The sequence below is a fragment of the Ictalurus furcatus genome, chromosome 2 (genome assembly GCF_023375685.1).
Source record: "Ictalurus furcatus strain D&B chromosome 2, Billie_1.0, whole genome shotgun sequence".
Taxonomy (NCBI): Eukaryota; Metazoa; Chordata; class Actinopteri; order Siluriformes; family Ictaluridae; genus Ictalurus; species Ictalurus furcatus.
This window is the reverse complement of record NC_071256.1, coordinates 15,561,242-15,578,382: the sequence shown is the minus strand read 5'-3', so window position 1 is coordinate 15,578,382 and position 17,141 is coordinate 15,561,242. Positions and strand designations below refer to the sequence as shown.

General features: G+C 36.1%; 1 protein-coding gene across 4 annotated transcripts; it reads right to left on the bottom strand.

Annotated features, from left to right (window-relative positions):
* Window positions 1-1,116: 1,116 nt before the first annotated feature.
* On the bottom strand, window positions 1,117-16,072 carry LOC128623229 (interferon-induced protein 44-like). 4 transcript variants are annotated; one of them, XM_053650211.1, is made up of 10 exons: window positions 14,728-16,072; window positions 14,353-14,518; window positions 12,222-12,293; window positions 11,318-11,356; window positions 10,856-10,889; window positions 7,542-7,740; window positions 5,967-6,110; window positions 4,201-4,372; window positions 3,443-3,543; window positions 1,117-3,014 (listed from the first exon to the last, which is right to left on the bottom strand). In XM_053650211.1, exons 3-10 carry the CDS (start codon window positions 12,238-12,240, stop codon window positions 2,853-2,855), a joined length of 870 nt encoding a protein of 289 aa, XP_053506186.1. In that variant the 5' UTR covers window positions 12,241-12,293; window positions 14,353-14,518; window positions 14,728-16,072; the 3' UTR covers window positions 1,117-2,852. The 4 variants fall into 4 exon arrangements, with proteins under 4 accessions (XP_053506186.1, XP_053506177.1, XP_053506169.1 ...); XM_053650202.1 differs by having other exon boundaries at window positions 14,353-14,392; XM_053650194.1 differs by lacking the exon at window positions 14,353-14,518.
* Between the last annotated feature and the right edge of the window lie 1,069 nt (window positions 16,073-17,141).

The window sequence follows — 17,141 nt, the reverse complement described above, 5'->3', positions numbered from 1 at the left end:
AGGCCTCTATCTTTGAATTCTTTGGTCATCTATAGTCAAAATTAACCCGACTGATCTTTTTAATAGCTCTTTTTGGAATAGCCATTGAGTATGCAGAATAGATGCACCCTGAAATGCTTTCCATTTTAGTTATAAATATACCCAATAAGCTAATATCTCTTAATAACCATGAGTTATGTTTAATTTTGAATTCATCTACTGCTTTCCACACATTTATATTTTTGCTTTCAATTGAATCTTTGGATTTATACACACCCAAGTATTTAACTGTGGATTTTATAGGGATGTTGTAAGCCTCTGTTCAATAAACTTTGATGGATTGGCATCAGCTCACATCTATTCAAAATTAGCTTTAGATCAGAGGCTTTGGAGAAAATGTAAACTGTATGTAATATTTTGGGAACTTCTGTTAGCTGCTTCATAAAGATAGTTGTATCATCTGCTACTGTAACTGCCTGATGATTACTGCTTACTCAAGAACCTCTAAAGTTATGTTTGAATTTTTATAAAGATAGAAAGCATTTCTGTAATGATTACCAAAGGTAATGGAGAAACAGGGCAGCCCTGTTTAACCCCTTGTTTTATGGTAAATGTGGTGATGTACCTCCTGGTAAAGAGATTGAACTATTTTAATTTTCATAAAGAAATTCTAGAATGTTTCTAAATTTATCTCTAAAACCAAATAGCCTTAAACAATGAAAACATGTATGGGTATTCAGCTGAATCAAATGCTTTATAGAAGTCAAGAAATAAAATTAAACCATCATCTTCAATTAGATGTCTGTAATCTAAAAGATTGAGCACTAAGCAAATATTGTTGTGAATGGATCTACCCTTCATAAAAACCTCATTGAGAATCGCTTATAATCTACTAGCATATAGGTAAGGGTTACAATTGTGGGGTCTTTGCTAGGTTTGGGATTTAAAGTTAATCCTTGTTAATTAAACCTTGTTTCACAGGAAGGAATGTTATATTACCTATTGCTTCTTTTAACATAAGAAAAAATGGATCTTTCAATAAGTCCCAAAAATGTTTATAGAAATTGGCTGTAAGACTCTCACTACCTGGAGATTTGTCTAAGGACAAACCATCTTCTGCTTTATGAAGCTCACCAGAAGTAAGATCAGCATAACACAACCTTGTGAACTCGTCATCTATACGGGGAATAAGATCTTTGATATGGTTAAAGAAGGAGTCAGCATGAGGAATATAATTTATTATAGAAAGAGACTATTTCCTTGGCAGTCAAAGCTGGAGCTGTGATTACTTGGTCATGAATCAATAATGCTTTAATTGATATTCTTAAGATAAATAGGAGAGAGCTACCAGTAGACAACCATTTTTTTCACACCCAGTGTTCCTGAGCTAGACTCCAGATCTACCGTAACCACAGATTTAATTTAAAATTAATTCACAAGAGTCTGAATGCTTATCTAAATGACCCATTAACTAAAAGATCCATTTTTCAATTTGTAATAAATTTGTAAAAACAACAACAACAACATTAAAACAAATTCAAGAGATTTTTGTCACTTTGTCATTATGGATTATTGTGTGTAGATTGATGGAACCAAAAATGTGATTCATTTACAATTAAATCTATGCCACAATAAAGTGGTGGACACCTGGCCATCACACCCATATGTGGCTCTTCCCCAAACTGTTGCCACAAAGATCAAACCACACAATTGTATAGAATGTCTTTGTAAGCTGTAGCATTACAATTTCCCTTAACTGGAACTTAGAGGTCCAAACTTGTTCCAGCATGACAGTGCTCCTGTTCACAAAGTGAGCACCAAGGAAGACATGGTTTGCCAAGGTTGGAGTGTAAGAACTCAAGTGTCCTGCACAGAGCCCTGACCTCAACCCCTCTGAACACCTTAGGGATGAACTGGAACACTGACTGAAACCCAGGCCTCCTCACCCAACATCAGTACCTTATCTGACTAATGCTCTTGTAGCCGAATGAGTACAAATCCCCACAGCCACACTCCAAAATCTAGTGGAAAGCCTTCGCAGAAGAGTGGACCTTATTATAACAGCAAAGGGGGAATAAATCTGGAGTGGAATGTTCAACATGTACATATGATGGCCAGGTGCCCACAAACTTTTGACCATATAGTGCATATATAGGATAGAACAAAAAACCTTTTAAAAACAGTATGCATGTATACAAATGTTTGTGACTGCACCATTTTAGTCTGGAACCAAATAAGTTCTGATTTTTAAAGAAAGCCTAGGTCAACACTAGAACACATGGAATTCATGGAGTTTTAATAGTCATATTTTCGAGGTGTTCTGCTGTAAAAAGTCATGCGTAATCTAAAATAATTGATTCCACTATGCTTGGTTAGATTTTTATTTTATTTTATTTGTAACTTAAATTTTTGTTTAACCTTTAATAAAGATTTATTTCATTTATTTAATTAACAAGCTCAGCAAGTACAGTTTTATGATGCAGTGAAATATATACTGAACACAGTTTTACTTTGTTACCCTATGTGATCCTGAGGTTAAATATCAAATAACTTCTTACATTGAATATATAGTATATATTTTTTTATGATCAAAGATATGACACTGTCCCTTTGTCAACTGCTACCTTGGAAAGTGTAAAGTAAGCCTTGTTATCTGAATGAGACTGTTAATTGTGAAGTGTGGTTTTTAATAAATGAACAGTTAATTATCTCATTAGCTGGCTTTTAGGTGATTATCTACTTAATTAGGTAATATAAAGCAAATTTTCAACATTCTCTATTCTGTGTAACATGGTCATAATGCAAAGAAGTATTCTTTTACATTTTCTCGGCAGCTGTTATTTGGAAAGAATTTTAATAAGATCTTTCCTGTTTCAAAGGTCTTCAGCATAATCATTGGCAAAATGGGCAATTTGTTTCAGTGCCAACAGGAGGAGGACATCCATGTCGTCGTTTGTTTCTGACTCCTCATTGTAGTTCTTCACAGGGAAGATGCAAGTCATTGGAACTTGCAGTTTGTGACTGCATTCTTTCATCTGAACACACACACACACACACACACACACACACACACACACACTTTTAAAAATGCAGTAGTCGATTTTTTTCTTGTTAATACAAATTACCTGAAAAATATGTAGAACATAATAGGTTCTACAGGTTACACTAGGTATGGCCCTAGATGTGTGTGAATGTTTGTGTGCATGGTGTCCTGACCCTGGCCAAGATAAAGTTTTGCTCAGATACAATCTTTTTGCCTTAATGGTTCAAGGTAATTTCTAGCTTAGTGTTCCTGGTTTGGTCTCTAGCCAATTTAAACTAGACTGGATATGACTTTGTTGTGTTTGTCTTTGACCTGGCTCCCAGTATACACATACAAATAAATCAATCTCTCTCTCTCTCTCTCTCTCTCTCTCTCTCTCACACACACACACACACACACATCATGCACATCATGACTAACCTTGGTTTTAATTATCTTGCTTATGTAGATGTATTTCACATCCTTCTTAACAGCGGGACAGACTAGATCACCCATAGTCATGAGAACAGCTCGAGGGATTCCTGCAATTTAAATTTTAAAAATGTTATTTTACGAGTTCCTAATAACATTGCATTATGGGGTAATCATGTCTGTTTCATGTAGAAATTTGTATTATGTGTGTGTGTAATTCCTTTACTTAATTTCTTTACCAAACTTTTGTTTTTTGTTTGTTTGTTTCTGGAATTTCATAACAATTGATTCAACTTAACAGTTAATTATCAAGCCACATGCATAAGATGCCATCAGGTGTTAGAGCAAGTAAACAATGGTAAACAATAGGAGCCATATTACTTAATTATTTAATATTATTTATAATATGAAAAATAAATCTCCCTCTTTTATCAAGTTCATATCATTAATCATATTCTCACTGACTAATGAGTGGAATGAATTTCAATAAGAATTCACTTGAGACACACCTCTGAAGTGCACAGTCATTTAGGACTGCCTCATTATGTAAGTCTGTGGGGTGGAAATGCTGCTGCACTGTTTCAACTGACCTATTTGAATCTATGTACTAATGTATGCCAGTTGTACTGCATTGTAACGTATTCATGTATACCAGATGATGCCTGTTGTATTACACACACACACACACACACACACACACACACACACACACACACACACAAACAATAAATGGCTTGTGCCACTTTATTATATTTTCTTATATTTACCAAGTTCACTGGCTTCCTCCAAATACATTTTCATCTTGTTGATGAAAGCATCATTCATTAGAGAGATACTGTTTGCTGACACAACACAGACCAGGCAATGCATTTTTTCTCCTTTTGAGGGGTTGATGATGTATTTTTCATCATTTGAAGGCAGTGGTCTGTCAGGATGAAACTGTAAATAGAGAGCAGATATTATGGAGTGTAAAAGATTTATATCACAACATTGTTGAATTCTTGAATATGAATGGTCAGAAGGTTACAATTTATTATTTATACACTGCTTGCTTTAATCAGACTGAAAGAATCTTGTGTCCTGCCTCTTCACCTCTACCCCCTATGTTTCTCTTGCTACTAATTTTTATGCCTGAAATATCATTAAAAACACAATTAAGAAGCCACTGAAGTAAAACTATTTCAGACATTTGACGTTGCTGTGACCATGACCCTGTTTGGATTCATTTCAAAATCTAATCAACTGCTGGTTACAATGATGATTCCATATAAATCCTACCAAAAACACACCTTTTTACCAAAAATCTAAAAGGTGTGCATCATACCTGACACCTACATGAACACTTTCCAGTTGGTTTTGTGACTGTAAGTCATTCCCTTCAAATGCTATTGAAGTTAGAAACATGTATACCAATATGTAACTTAAGAGACGGTCCCTTAATTTGCACATGTCTGCGAATACTGAACGTCCCGTGTCAAGCCAACTTTATGCCAGTCTGCTAGGTTCATCCTCTCTTGTGGCTTGCCAGCACAATCCTACCACTAGGGGGCAGCCCAGAGTAACATGTTACAACAGTATCTGCAATCCATTGCTCTTCTTGTGAGACCTGAATGTGAAGACTTGAATTTTAAGACCCGAATTTTAAGACCTGAATTTTTGCAGCCTGAATTTGTGAGGCTGAAAAATAATGTGCTGAAATACTACCTGACAAATAATGAAGATGGTATTTTAACAACTGCATATTTTGGAACAGTATTTTAGGAACGTGAATATGTGTGCATTGAATTTTGAATGCTGGAATTTTGTTTTCAATCAAAATATACAAACCCAATGAATTGCACAGGAAACTAATTCAAGCATTGCTGTGGTTTTTTTTTTTTTTTCTTTTCCAATTTGTGTCAAATTGCTGGGCGGAAAAATTCAAGTATTGTTATTGTGATATGTTTTTTATTCAATTTATGTAATTCAACATGCCATTTTGCCTTGAGGACATTTGGCACTATTATACTTCCATAATATGTATACCTGCACATTCACGCAGTTATCTGATAAGCAATAATAATCACTCTTTACAACCTTGGTGAGCAGAAAAGCATCTCAGCATGCACAAAACAACTAACCTTAAGGTGGATGGGCTATAACAGCAGAACACCACACTGGGTTCCACTCTCATTAGCCAAGAACAGGAATCTGAGTCTATCATGGGCACAGGCTTACACAAACTGTACAATTAAAGATTATAACAGACACCCCCCACTCCCCACTCCCTATAAATTTTTTTTTTTTTTTTTTTTTTTTTTAAAAAACATGCCACAGTTAAAATCACAGAGGTTATATTGTCATCCCTATTTTGTTGGTTGATGAGAAAATTAGCTGAAGTTGTACGGGTGTTCCTATTAAAATGGACAGTGAATGTATGATTGAAATATATATATATATATATATATATATATATATATATATTTCAATCATACATTCACTGTATGATTGAAATAATATTGGTGTGTTATTGATATTAAAGACTGTTACCTACCTTATATCCATTTGGCAAATGTCCATGCAGTGCATTTCTCAGATCATCGGGATGAACATTTTGTGTCTTTTCTTCCAGACCCATAAAATCAAATATGGTGATTGGTAAAACTCCATAAGATGCTTTGATTTCACAGCCTTTGTACTAGAGTGAGACACATATCATCTGTAAACATCTGTGATTGTGATATTTTTCCTTCTAGAAAGCATTATTCTACATGTGTTGAATTTTGGCTAATATTTAGCAAAAAATAAACACTATTTGAATATAATTTCTGCTTTATGTATAGCTTCGGCTTTATCCCCAGGGTCATTCTGGGACAGAACACTCCAGAACAGACCATCAGGATAGAAATGCATGCCAGGAAATTTCCCCACACACCTTTTTTTGCAATATCACGCTTGCAGATATTAAAAAGGAGGGCTTTAATTATAACAATCTATGCAGGTAATCCTGCAAAAAAACAAAACTTGTTTTGCTAGATTGGTGAGTGTGTGGTTGATGGTGGGGGATCATTGAATTTGAAGTTCATGGAAAGATCCGTGGTTATGACATTATTCAATTATTATATAATTAATTATTTAGTTATATAACCTCGAGATGCTTATTCCTTCTCAAGTGGTCCAATGCAGTTTGTGCGACTGTTTTTAATTTTCCTTTTTTTTATGTTTGAGTGATTACCTCTATGTATTGGCATTGCAAAATCACCAAGTTTTTTATTTTATTTTATTTTTCATGGTTTAACTATGATGGCCATCTTTGTGTCCAGGCACACAACAAATTTTGGTTATACAGCTGTTTACGGAAAACTCAATATCTCGGCTCAGGATTTTCCTAGCTCCTTGGAAGAAAAACTGATCTCTAGAGCACATTACAAGGTACAAATATGCACATTTAGGTTTGAGATTTCTCTTTTATTTATAGGGGTGAGAAAGTGCAATTTTAAAAAATTTTATGAACTTTCACTTTATACTTTCATGAATTTCTACATTTTGTATGTGTTCTTTCATGTATTTCTACATGACTTTCATGTTGAACATCTCTGGTGGGGGAAAAGATTTCAGATTCGTATCTGGCCCCCCACCAGAGATATTCAACCTGAAAATGAGGGACAATTTTTTCAATAAAAACATAAACATTTCCCATAAAAACATAAAATAAGAGAAGTCTCAAACCGGAAATGGTCTGCACGCACACTATACTTACGTAGATATTGCCTAAAAATGTTTATATATTTTCATGCACATTGTAATGTGCTCTAGAGACCCGTTTTTGTTCCAAGGAGCTAGGCCCATCCTGAGTCAAAATATTGAGGTTTCCATAAACAGCTGTATAACCAAAGTTTGTTGTGTACCATGACACAAAGATGGCCATCATAGTTAAACCAAGAAAAATAAAATAAAATAAAAAACCTGGTGATTTTGCCCAATACATAGAGGTAATCACTCAAAAAATTAAAAATTAAAAATCATCAAGCAACCAACGTTCCAATTATTGGACCACTTGAGATGGAATGACCCAACATACAAAAACAGCAGATTTCAAACATATTATTTTTGTCATGAAAATACTTACTGTTTTTGTGCAACTGGTGGATGATGATGGTGCTACTTGCTCTTTGACACTAATGCGTTTTTGAAAGACACTTCTGAGGGAATTTATAAAGCTGGACTTTCCAGCTCCAACAGGTCCATGCAGCAGGATTTGAAGATGTCTGATATCTGGATTGCTTGGGGTCAGAATTTTCACACTCTCTTCTATCTCACATTTACTGCTGTATGAGAAATTACAAATGGCAAACTTACAAAATTCCCCTCCATAATACTTTCCTGATCTAAGAGATTTTTATTTAAAAACAAAATGTAATATATATATATATATATATATATATATATATATATATATATATATATATATATATATATATATATTAAAGCTAAATGAAGCATAATTTAAAACAGATTTTTTTTATTTATTAAAAAAAAAGGTATTTGTTTATTTATTTATTTCATTTGAAGATCTAAAACTATTTATTATGAGATACACAAAAAGAGAAGAAATCAGGATGGGACAAATTATTTTTCACAGCACTGTAGAAGTGATGTTTATGTAGTTATTTTCAACCACTCTGCATGTAATAGAGTAAATTAATTTGTTTATGTTCATTTCTGTTGACAGTTTGACTTTACAATCTGTAAACAAAACAATAACAATGTGTTTTATTGAATAATAAGGATAGTATTAACTACACTATTAATCCACACAAGGTTGTAATTATTCTTACTCAGTCCTTAATGTTTTGCTGTCTGTTTAAATGAGTATATCAATAAACTTGTCTGCCCTATTGGATAAGAATGTGCCCAGGTCAGCCCTCTGTGTTCTCAAGTGCTATGTGTTGACTGCTTGCTGACAGAACTTTGAGTTATTTCTTATCCACAGTTTTAGACATTTTCAGAATGCTGAGAGAATCAGATTCTCAACAGTGTACAATAAATATGAAGATTTTGACTGTTTCTTATTCTCAGTAAAATCAGTATCAACACTAGACTTGAGGACTAAACCTTATCCTCAATAGAGTACATCAGTACCTTAAGCAATTTTTATCCTTAATTGAGAGTAATATCAGAATTATAAACAATTGTAATAACCATCACGGTCACTTGAGTTAGAGAGAATGATAAGATTACAACTGTACTAAGCAGGCACATTTCATAGACTACCTACATGGTATCGCAGTCTGACCTTGCTACTGTTAACAGGAAAACTCGACTAGATCCAAAGGAATCTGGCCTGTTGTTCCTCCACTCAGGAGTGGAACTGTGGTTACATATTTGGTAATCTTCTATTACTCATCTAAATGCATATTATTCACTAACAACTAACTCCATCAAATCTGCTTTGTAATAGGAAATTTTCTATGAATGTTTATTATTTCTAATTGAGCTGAAATTTGATGTATTGCATCACTGTGCTAGTCTGTCAGTTTCTTTTTAATAATGACTGGCTTCCTTAAAATACATGTCCACCATTTCACAGGGATAACATAGTTAAGAAACAGGGCTACCATCACTAATGCATGTTTATTTATGGTCTTTTTCGTTTTCTATATGGCCAAAAGTATGTGGACACCTAACCATCACACGCATATGTGGTTCTTCCCCAAACGGTTGCCACAAATATACAGTATCTCACAAAAGTGAGTACACCCCTCACATTTTTGTAAATATTTCTTTATCTTTTCATGTGACAACACTGAAGAAATGACACTTTGCTACAATGTAAAGTAGTGAGTGTACAGCTTGTATAACAGTGTAAATTTGCTGTCCCCTCAAAATAACTCAACACATAGCCATTAATGTATAAACCGCTGGCAACAAAAGTGAGTACACCCCTAAATGAAAATGTCCAAATTGGGCCCAAAGTGTCAATATTTTGTGTGGCCACCATTATTTTCCAGCACTGCCTTAACCCTCTTGGGCATGGAGTTCACCAGAGCTTCACAGGTTGCCACTGGAGTCCTCTTCCACTCCTCCATGACGACATCACGGAGCTGGTGGATGTTAGAGACCTTGTGCTCCTCCACCTTCCGTTTGAGGATGCCCCAGAGATGCTCAATAGGGTTTAGGTCTGGAGACATGCTTGGCCAGTCATCACCTTCACCCTAAGCTTCTTTAGCAAGGCAGTGGTCGTTATCATGCTGGAATACTGCCCTGTGGCCCAGTCTCCGAAGGGAGGGGATCATGCTCTGCTTCAGTATGTCACAGTACATGTTGGCATTCATGGTTCCCTCAATGAACTGTAGTCCCCAATGCCGGCAGCACTCATGCAGTCCCAGACCATGACAGTCCCACCACCATGCTTGACTGTAATCAAGACACACTTGTCTTTGTACTCCTCACTTGGTTGCCACCACACACGCTTGACACCATCTGAACCAAATAAGTTTATCTTGGTCTCATCAGACCACAGGACATGGTTCCAGTAATCCATGTCCTTAGTCTGCTTGTCTTCAGCAAACTGTTTGCAGGCTTTCTTGTGCATCATCTTTAGAACAGGCTTCCTTCTGGGACGACAGCCATGCAGACCAATTTGATGCAGTGTGTGGCGTATGGTCTGAGCACTGACAGGCTGACCCCCCACCCCTTCAACCTCTGCAGCAATACTGGCAGCACTCATATGTCTATTTCTCAAAGACAACCTCTGGATATGACACTGAGCACGTGCACTCAACTTCTTTGGTCGACCATGGCAAGGCCTGTTCTGAGTGGAACCTGTCCTGTTAAACCGCTGTATGGTCTTGGCCACAGTGCTGCAGCTCAGTGTCAGTGTCTTGGCAATCTTCTTATAGCCTAGGCCATCTTTATGTAGAGCAACAATTCTTTTTTTCAGATCCTCTGAGAGTTCTTTGCCATGAGGTACCATGTTGAACTTCCAGTGACCAGTATGAGGGAGTGTGAGAGCGATGACACCAAATTTAACACACCTGCTCCCCATTCAGACCTTGTAACACTAACAAGTCACATGACACCGGGGAGGGAAAATGGCTAATTGGGCCCAATTTGGACATTTTCACTTAGGGGTGTACTCACTTTTGTTGCCAGTGGTTTAGACATTAATGGCTGTGTGTTGAGTTATTTTGAGGGGACAGCAAATTTACACTGTTATACAAGCTGTACACTCACTACTTTACATTGTAGCAAAGTATCATTTCTTCAGTGTTGTCACATGAAAAGATATAATCAAATATTTACAAAAATGTGAGGGGTGTACTCACTTTTCTTAGATACTGTATATATATATATATGTGTGTGTGTGTGTGTGTGTGTGTGTGTGTGTGTGTGTTCGTAAATGTATAAGTAAACTGATTCCCAAATTAAATCCATACTTACTCCCATTTTACTGTTCTCCAGGGTTTAGAATACACTGTAAAGTAAAAAGCAGGTCTTAAGAAGTGACAGAATATTTAATATCATTAGATTAAATGAGGCATGATATATTAGGTTGTCAAACTTTCAAATCTGAAAAAACAGAATAAAAAAAGAATGCTATTCAGAATGCTGAAGTTATACTATTTAAATCATATAGGTATAAACTTGATCATCCTTTTTAAACTGTTTTGAAACGACTTTGCTGTGTATTAATTGTATCATTGTCAGATCTATTAACAGCCATATGTGTGGATCAGATTTTGCTTTAACAACTTAGATTAAATTTTGCTTCACTTGTAAGGCTGCCAAACAAATGAATGTAAATGAACAATAGTCACTTGGTCTGGCATTTCTGTTTTCTTTTCTGAAATATGCAATATTTGTGTCCAACGGGGGAAAAAACTGATAAAAAAAAAGACTTACATTCAGAACCATACCACCATTTGTAAATATGATTCAGCACTGTAGCAAAATAAAACAGAATTTCAGAACTTTATTTTGTGATTTCTTGAGAAGTATCATTTATATATTTCCATGCAGCTTTAGTACAGAGCTGTATTTTATTTTTTCAAATATGTTAATTATAAGATCTAACAAGATAACATCTCAACATGATACATTTACATAACTACAGTATGTTGGCTTGACAAATCCAATATACTGTTCTGCTTTGTAAGATTATTATTATTATTATTATTATTATTAAAAATTTTGCTACTCCTCCCAGATCTTTCAAGCTACATGCACCAAACTCGACACAGACCTTCAGCCTCTTCTGACTCAAGTTGCTAACACTTCTGAAGGGATAGGAATCGATCTATCTATCTAGCTACACTCTAAAAAATACTGGGTTATTTTTTCTACCCAAATGCTGGGTTTAGCCTTTGGTTCATTTAATTGGGTTATTTTCTCAGTGTCGGGTAGTTTTGGGGTCGTTTTGTATAACCCAACCGCTGGGTTAGCTCCTGGGTCATTTTCACTGACTGTTGAATCAATGCACCCCTCCCCCACCCCGACGCCTCAACAACACAGGTTTATTTCTTTTATAAACCTGAGCTGTGTTTGCAGTTGTTTGATATCCATGAAAGCAGAGTATTTTTGTGTATTTGTTTAACAAAAGATCAAAGTATTGGCACCCTATCTATCGATTCACCTCTAGAAGTATTGGCACTCTATCTATCTGTCTCTCTTTCTTTCTTCAAACTGATAACTATTTTAAACTTTCAGACGGGCTTTGTCATGCCAACATCAAAGTTTTTCCTGACAAACTTTAACTATCTAGTTTGTACTTGCAATTATTATACTTAAACAAAAAGCAAAAACTTACCAAACCCATATGAAGACATAGTTGTTTAATTGGCTGGATGCAAGTTTTACAGACAGAGAATCTAAAATCAAACTGATTTTTGAGAGAAATATAACTTCAAGAGAGGTCCAAAAATACACACATTTTTTTACCAAGAAGATTTTTCTTCTCATCATTTAAATATATAATGTTCAAATGATAGGGTTTAATATAGCCTATATATAGTCTCACATTCAAATTTTGAACTCAAACAACAAAAAACAAATAATTGGCCTTGCTGTTTGAGGGGACTGTTTTTTATTTTACATCTGTATGTATGTACAGTGCATCCGGAAAGTATCCACAGCACTTCACTTTTTCCACATTTCGTTATGTTACAGCCTTATTCCAAAATGGATTAAATTCATTATTTTCCTCAAAATTCTACAAACAATACCCCATAATGACAACAAGAAAGAAGTTTGTTTGAAATCTTTGCAAATTTATTAAAAATGAAAAACAAAAAAAGCACATGTACATAAGTGTTCACAGCCTTTGCTTAATACTTTGTTGAAGCACCTTTGGCACCAATTACAGCCTCAAGTCTTTTTGAGTATGATGCTACAAGCTTGGCACACCTATTTTTTGGGCAGTTTCTCCCATTCTTCTTTGCAGGACCTCTCAAGCTCCATCAGGTTGGATGGGGAGCGTGCACAACCATTTTCAGATCTCTCCAGAGATGTTCAATCAGGTTCAGGCTCTGGCTGGGCCACTCAAGGACATTCACAGAGTTGTCCTGCAGCCACTCCTTTATTAACTTGGCTGTGTGCTTAGGGTCATTGTCCTGTTGGAAGATGAACCTTCGCCCCAGTCTGAGGTCCAGAGTGCTCTGGAGCAGGTTTTCATCAAGGTTGTCTCTGTACATTGCTGCATTCATCTTTCCCTCGATCCTGACTAGTCTCCCAGTTCCTGCCGCTGAAAAACATCCCCACAGCATGATGCTGCCACCACCATGCTTCACTGTAGGGATGGTATTGGCCAGGTGATGACTGGTGCCTGGTTTCCTCCAGACATGACGCTTGCCATTCAGGCCAAAGAGTTCAATCTTTAGTCTGAGGGTCCTTCAGGTGCCTTTTGGCAAACTCCAGGCAGGCTGTCATGTGCCTTTTACTGAGGAGTGGCTTCCATCTGGCCACTCTACCATTCAGGCCTGATTGATGGAGTTCTGCAGAGATGGTTGTTCTTCTGGAAGGTTCTCCTCTCTCCACAGAGACACGCTGGAGCTCTGTAAGAATGACCATCTGGTTTTTGGTCACCTCCCTGACTAAGGCCCTTCTTCCCGATCGCTCAGTTTGGCCGGACGGCCAGCTCTAGGAAGAGTCCTGGTGGTTCCAAACTTCTTCCATTTATGGATGATGGAGGCCACTGTGCTCATTGGGACCTTCAATGCTGCAGAAATGTTTCTGTACCCTCCCCCAGATCTGTGCCTCGATACAATCCTGTCTCGGAGGTCTACAGACAATTCCTTGGACTTCATGGCTTGGTCTGTGCTCTCACATGCATTGTTAACTGTGGGACCTTATACAGACAGGTGTGTGCCTTTCCAAATCATGTCCAATCAACTGAATGTACCACAGGTGGACTCCAATCAAGTTGTAGTAACATCTCAAGGATGATCAGTGGAAACAGGATGCACCTGAGCTCAATTTTGAGTGTCATGGCAAAGGCTGTGAATACTTATGTACATGTGCTTTTTTTGTTTTTTTATGTTTAATAAATGTGCAAAGATTTCAAACAAACTTCTTTCATGTTGTCATTATGGGGTATTGTTTGTTGAATTTTGAGGAAAATAATGAATTTAATCCATTTTGGAATAAGGCTGTAACATAACAAAAGGTGGGAAAAGTGAAGCGCTGTGAATACTTTTGGGATGCACTGTATATGGAAGTATTTTGTGGACAAATTTCAAAAGCAATTGCGTCTCCTAATTGTGGACATATAAATTGTGACATAATGCAGGTGAAAATGCGAGTCATGTATTACAATTTGCATTTTCATTTACATGAACATACACTGTCCGACAAATTTCAAACGGAAACAAAGTCCATTTGCAGTTTCATTTCCCATGTCGTACGAGTTGATCCTGTCATATCAAAATAGCAATAGCAATTACCTCATTTGCTATTTCACTTCCTCAGGGGCACATTCGGAGCCTGACAAAATTCAAAAGGAATATGAAATCCCTTTGCATTTCTAATGCCTTGTCAATCAGATAGGTACACTATCTCAAGGTAGCTACAGTATGTGAAAAAACAGTAAGTAGGAGTGGCCACTTTTATCTGAAATATATAAAGGGGAGACCTGAAGTGAGCATTTTTCTTATCTATTAATTATTTCAAGTATATATATCAACAATATATCAGGTTTTGTTGTATAAATGTGTTCTAAAGATTAATCAATCTTTTTCCCCCCATTTTACCTGTAATGGTACACAGATGAAATCTGACATCCTTATTCAACAAAACAGTATAATGAACACTAGACCTACCTGTTTTAAATCCAGTGTGTTCTCTTCTTTTGTGCAGTGTAGATCTCTTCTGCCTTTGTCTGACGTTTGAATCGAAAGTTAAACTTGCATGTAGCACTTCTTGTGCTTGTACTTATTTTTATCCTGTAGTCTTTTGAATAGATTTCTATTTTACCATTGTTCAAGTTTACAAGCCAATTAGATTGACTAACCTATTTTAGTCTGGAGATATGGTGATGTAGGTGTGTTAGGATGAGAGAATCTTCGGGTTATGATTCTTAAGAAGAGAGAAAGCGAAAGTACACAAGGAAGATGGGGCGTGGGGCGAGAGCGCTAGTCAGCCCTTGTTTTTTGGGTAGCTCTTCAAAAATAAACGTCAAAATAAATTTCTGTTCTAAATTATTGATTATGATTGTGTCTATCATCTGCTATTTATAAATACTGTCCATCTGCATCTGCTTGTGCTGTTTAAATCGCGAATTCATGTGTTAAATTCGAGCCAACAAAAACAACTCGTTTGTTAAATCTCAGATTACAAAAAAAAAAAAAGGCTTTCAGGGGAAACCTGGTAAAATTGGCTCATACCTAATGTGCGTCCTCTTTTAAGTTTTCTGTTATTCACTAAGATTGATCATTATCCAAATGATCCACCTCGTTTAGCTGTACTTATTTGTTTGTGCACAGGGCAGATGCTGGGCACATTTACTTCCTGTTATTCATCCTTATTCCCTGGGGAGATGTCTTTGTTATCAGATACCACTCTCTACAACTTCTGTTTGACAGATTAGTTTAGTCTAGTACACAGACAACCAAACCCTGGTCCTGGAGAACCCTGTTCTGCATATTTTAGAGTTTTCCATTATGAGTTTCCCAGCACAATCGGCTAATTAACAGCCCTTCATGAATTTAAGTGGGTGTGCTATAGCAAGGAAAACACTAAAAATGTGTAAGATAGAGGGTACTCCAGTCCAGGACCAGGCTTGGGAACCCGTGACTTAGGAGATATATTCTTTTTATTTTAATGTATAGTAAAGATTATATAAAAATTTTATTATACCCTTGCTTTTCTGCTGAGGTTTTTCCACTGTTGTTTTGCTGAATTATTATTTCTTGCAGCATTATAGTTGATTTTTAATATTTGTTTTATTGTTTATCTGTGTACTAAAGATCAGTCAAACAAATACCCAGGTTGTAGCTGACACTCCAGAGAAATAAAATGTTTGTTTTTAAAAAAAAAAAAAAAAAAGTTTTGTTTTGCCTTTGAAAGATACACATAAAATCTAACATTATTATTCTGTCATAAACACTCAGTACGTTTACATGGTACAGGAATACTACACATGTCTTAATTCAATTTGTGTTTACTTTGAGTATGACTGTAGTCTGATTAAGGTAATCAATTATCGCTGTTTAGATGGTAGTTTCTTAATCTGAGTATTGTCTTAATCGGGTTAATATTGGATTACTGAATGTCTAGGTTCAGAGAGAGGGAGAGGTCAGGAGACAACATAGACCTATTGAATACCACGTTTATTCTGTCACTTACTTTAGAAGGGAAGTTCTATCCAGTGTAGATACCTTATATACCTTTAAAATTGAAAGTAAAACTTGCATTAGCAATTTGTTTGAGCATGCATATTTATTCCCCAAGGAGATGGCTTTGTTGGTCGATATACTGATCTCTGCATCTTCTGTTCAATATATGAATTTAGTCACTAGATATACTGTATGATTTTCTTGTAATTTTATAGAAAAGATTATATTACATTAAACCCTTGCTTCTTAGCTGAGCTTTTATCTGACATCCTTATGCTACAATACACTTTTTATTTAACTTTTTTTTGTGAAACAACACCACACACATCATCACACCAGCACTACAGTATACAGGGAAAAGAGCAGTATAATAAAACTAGACCTACTTGTATTGAATTTCAGGAGAACACTTTCGTGTTCAGTGTGATCAATGTGTTGTGCAGTGTAGATCACATTGTAAACAGGAAAATCCCCTTGGGTGCATGTAGCCAAACAGCCTAACAGGATGTGTGAAATCTCAAGCTGTAGTATGAATTAACCTGGGGTTCATTAACAGGGAAGTGGTAGCTCAGTGGTTAAGATGTTATACTTCTGATCAGAAGGTTGTGAGGTCGAATCCCAGCACTGCCAAGCTGCCATTGTTGGGCCCTTGAGCAAGGCCCTTAACCCTAAACTGTTCAGTTGTATAAATGAGATAATTGTAAGTTGCTCTGGATAAGGGTGCCTGCCAAATGATGTAATGTAAACTAAGTGCAGTGTATTAGGACTAAAAATTATGCTTTTTTGCTTAGGATGTAATAGGCAGGTCTAGCTATGTAAACCAGTATATATACCTGTTATGTTTTAAACCAAGCTTTGCCGAACCTCGGGTGAAAATCATTTGCTGAGGAGACAGCCAA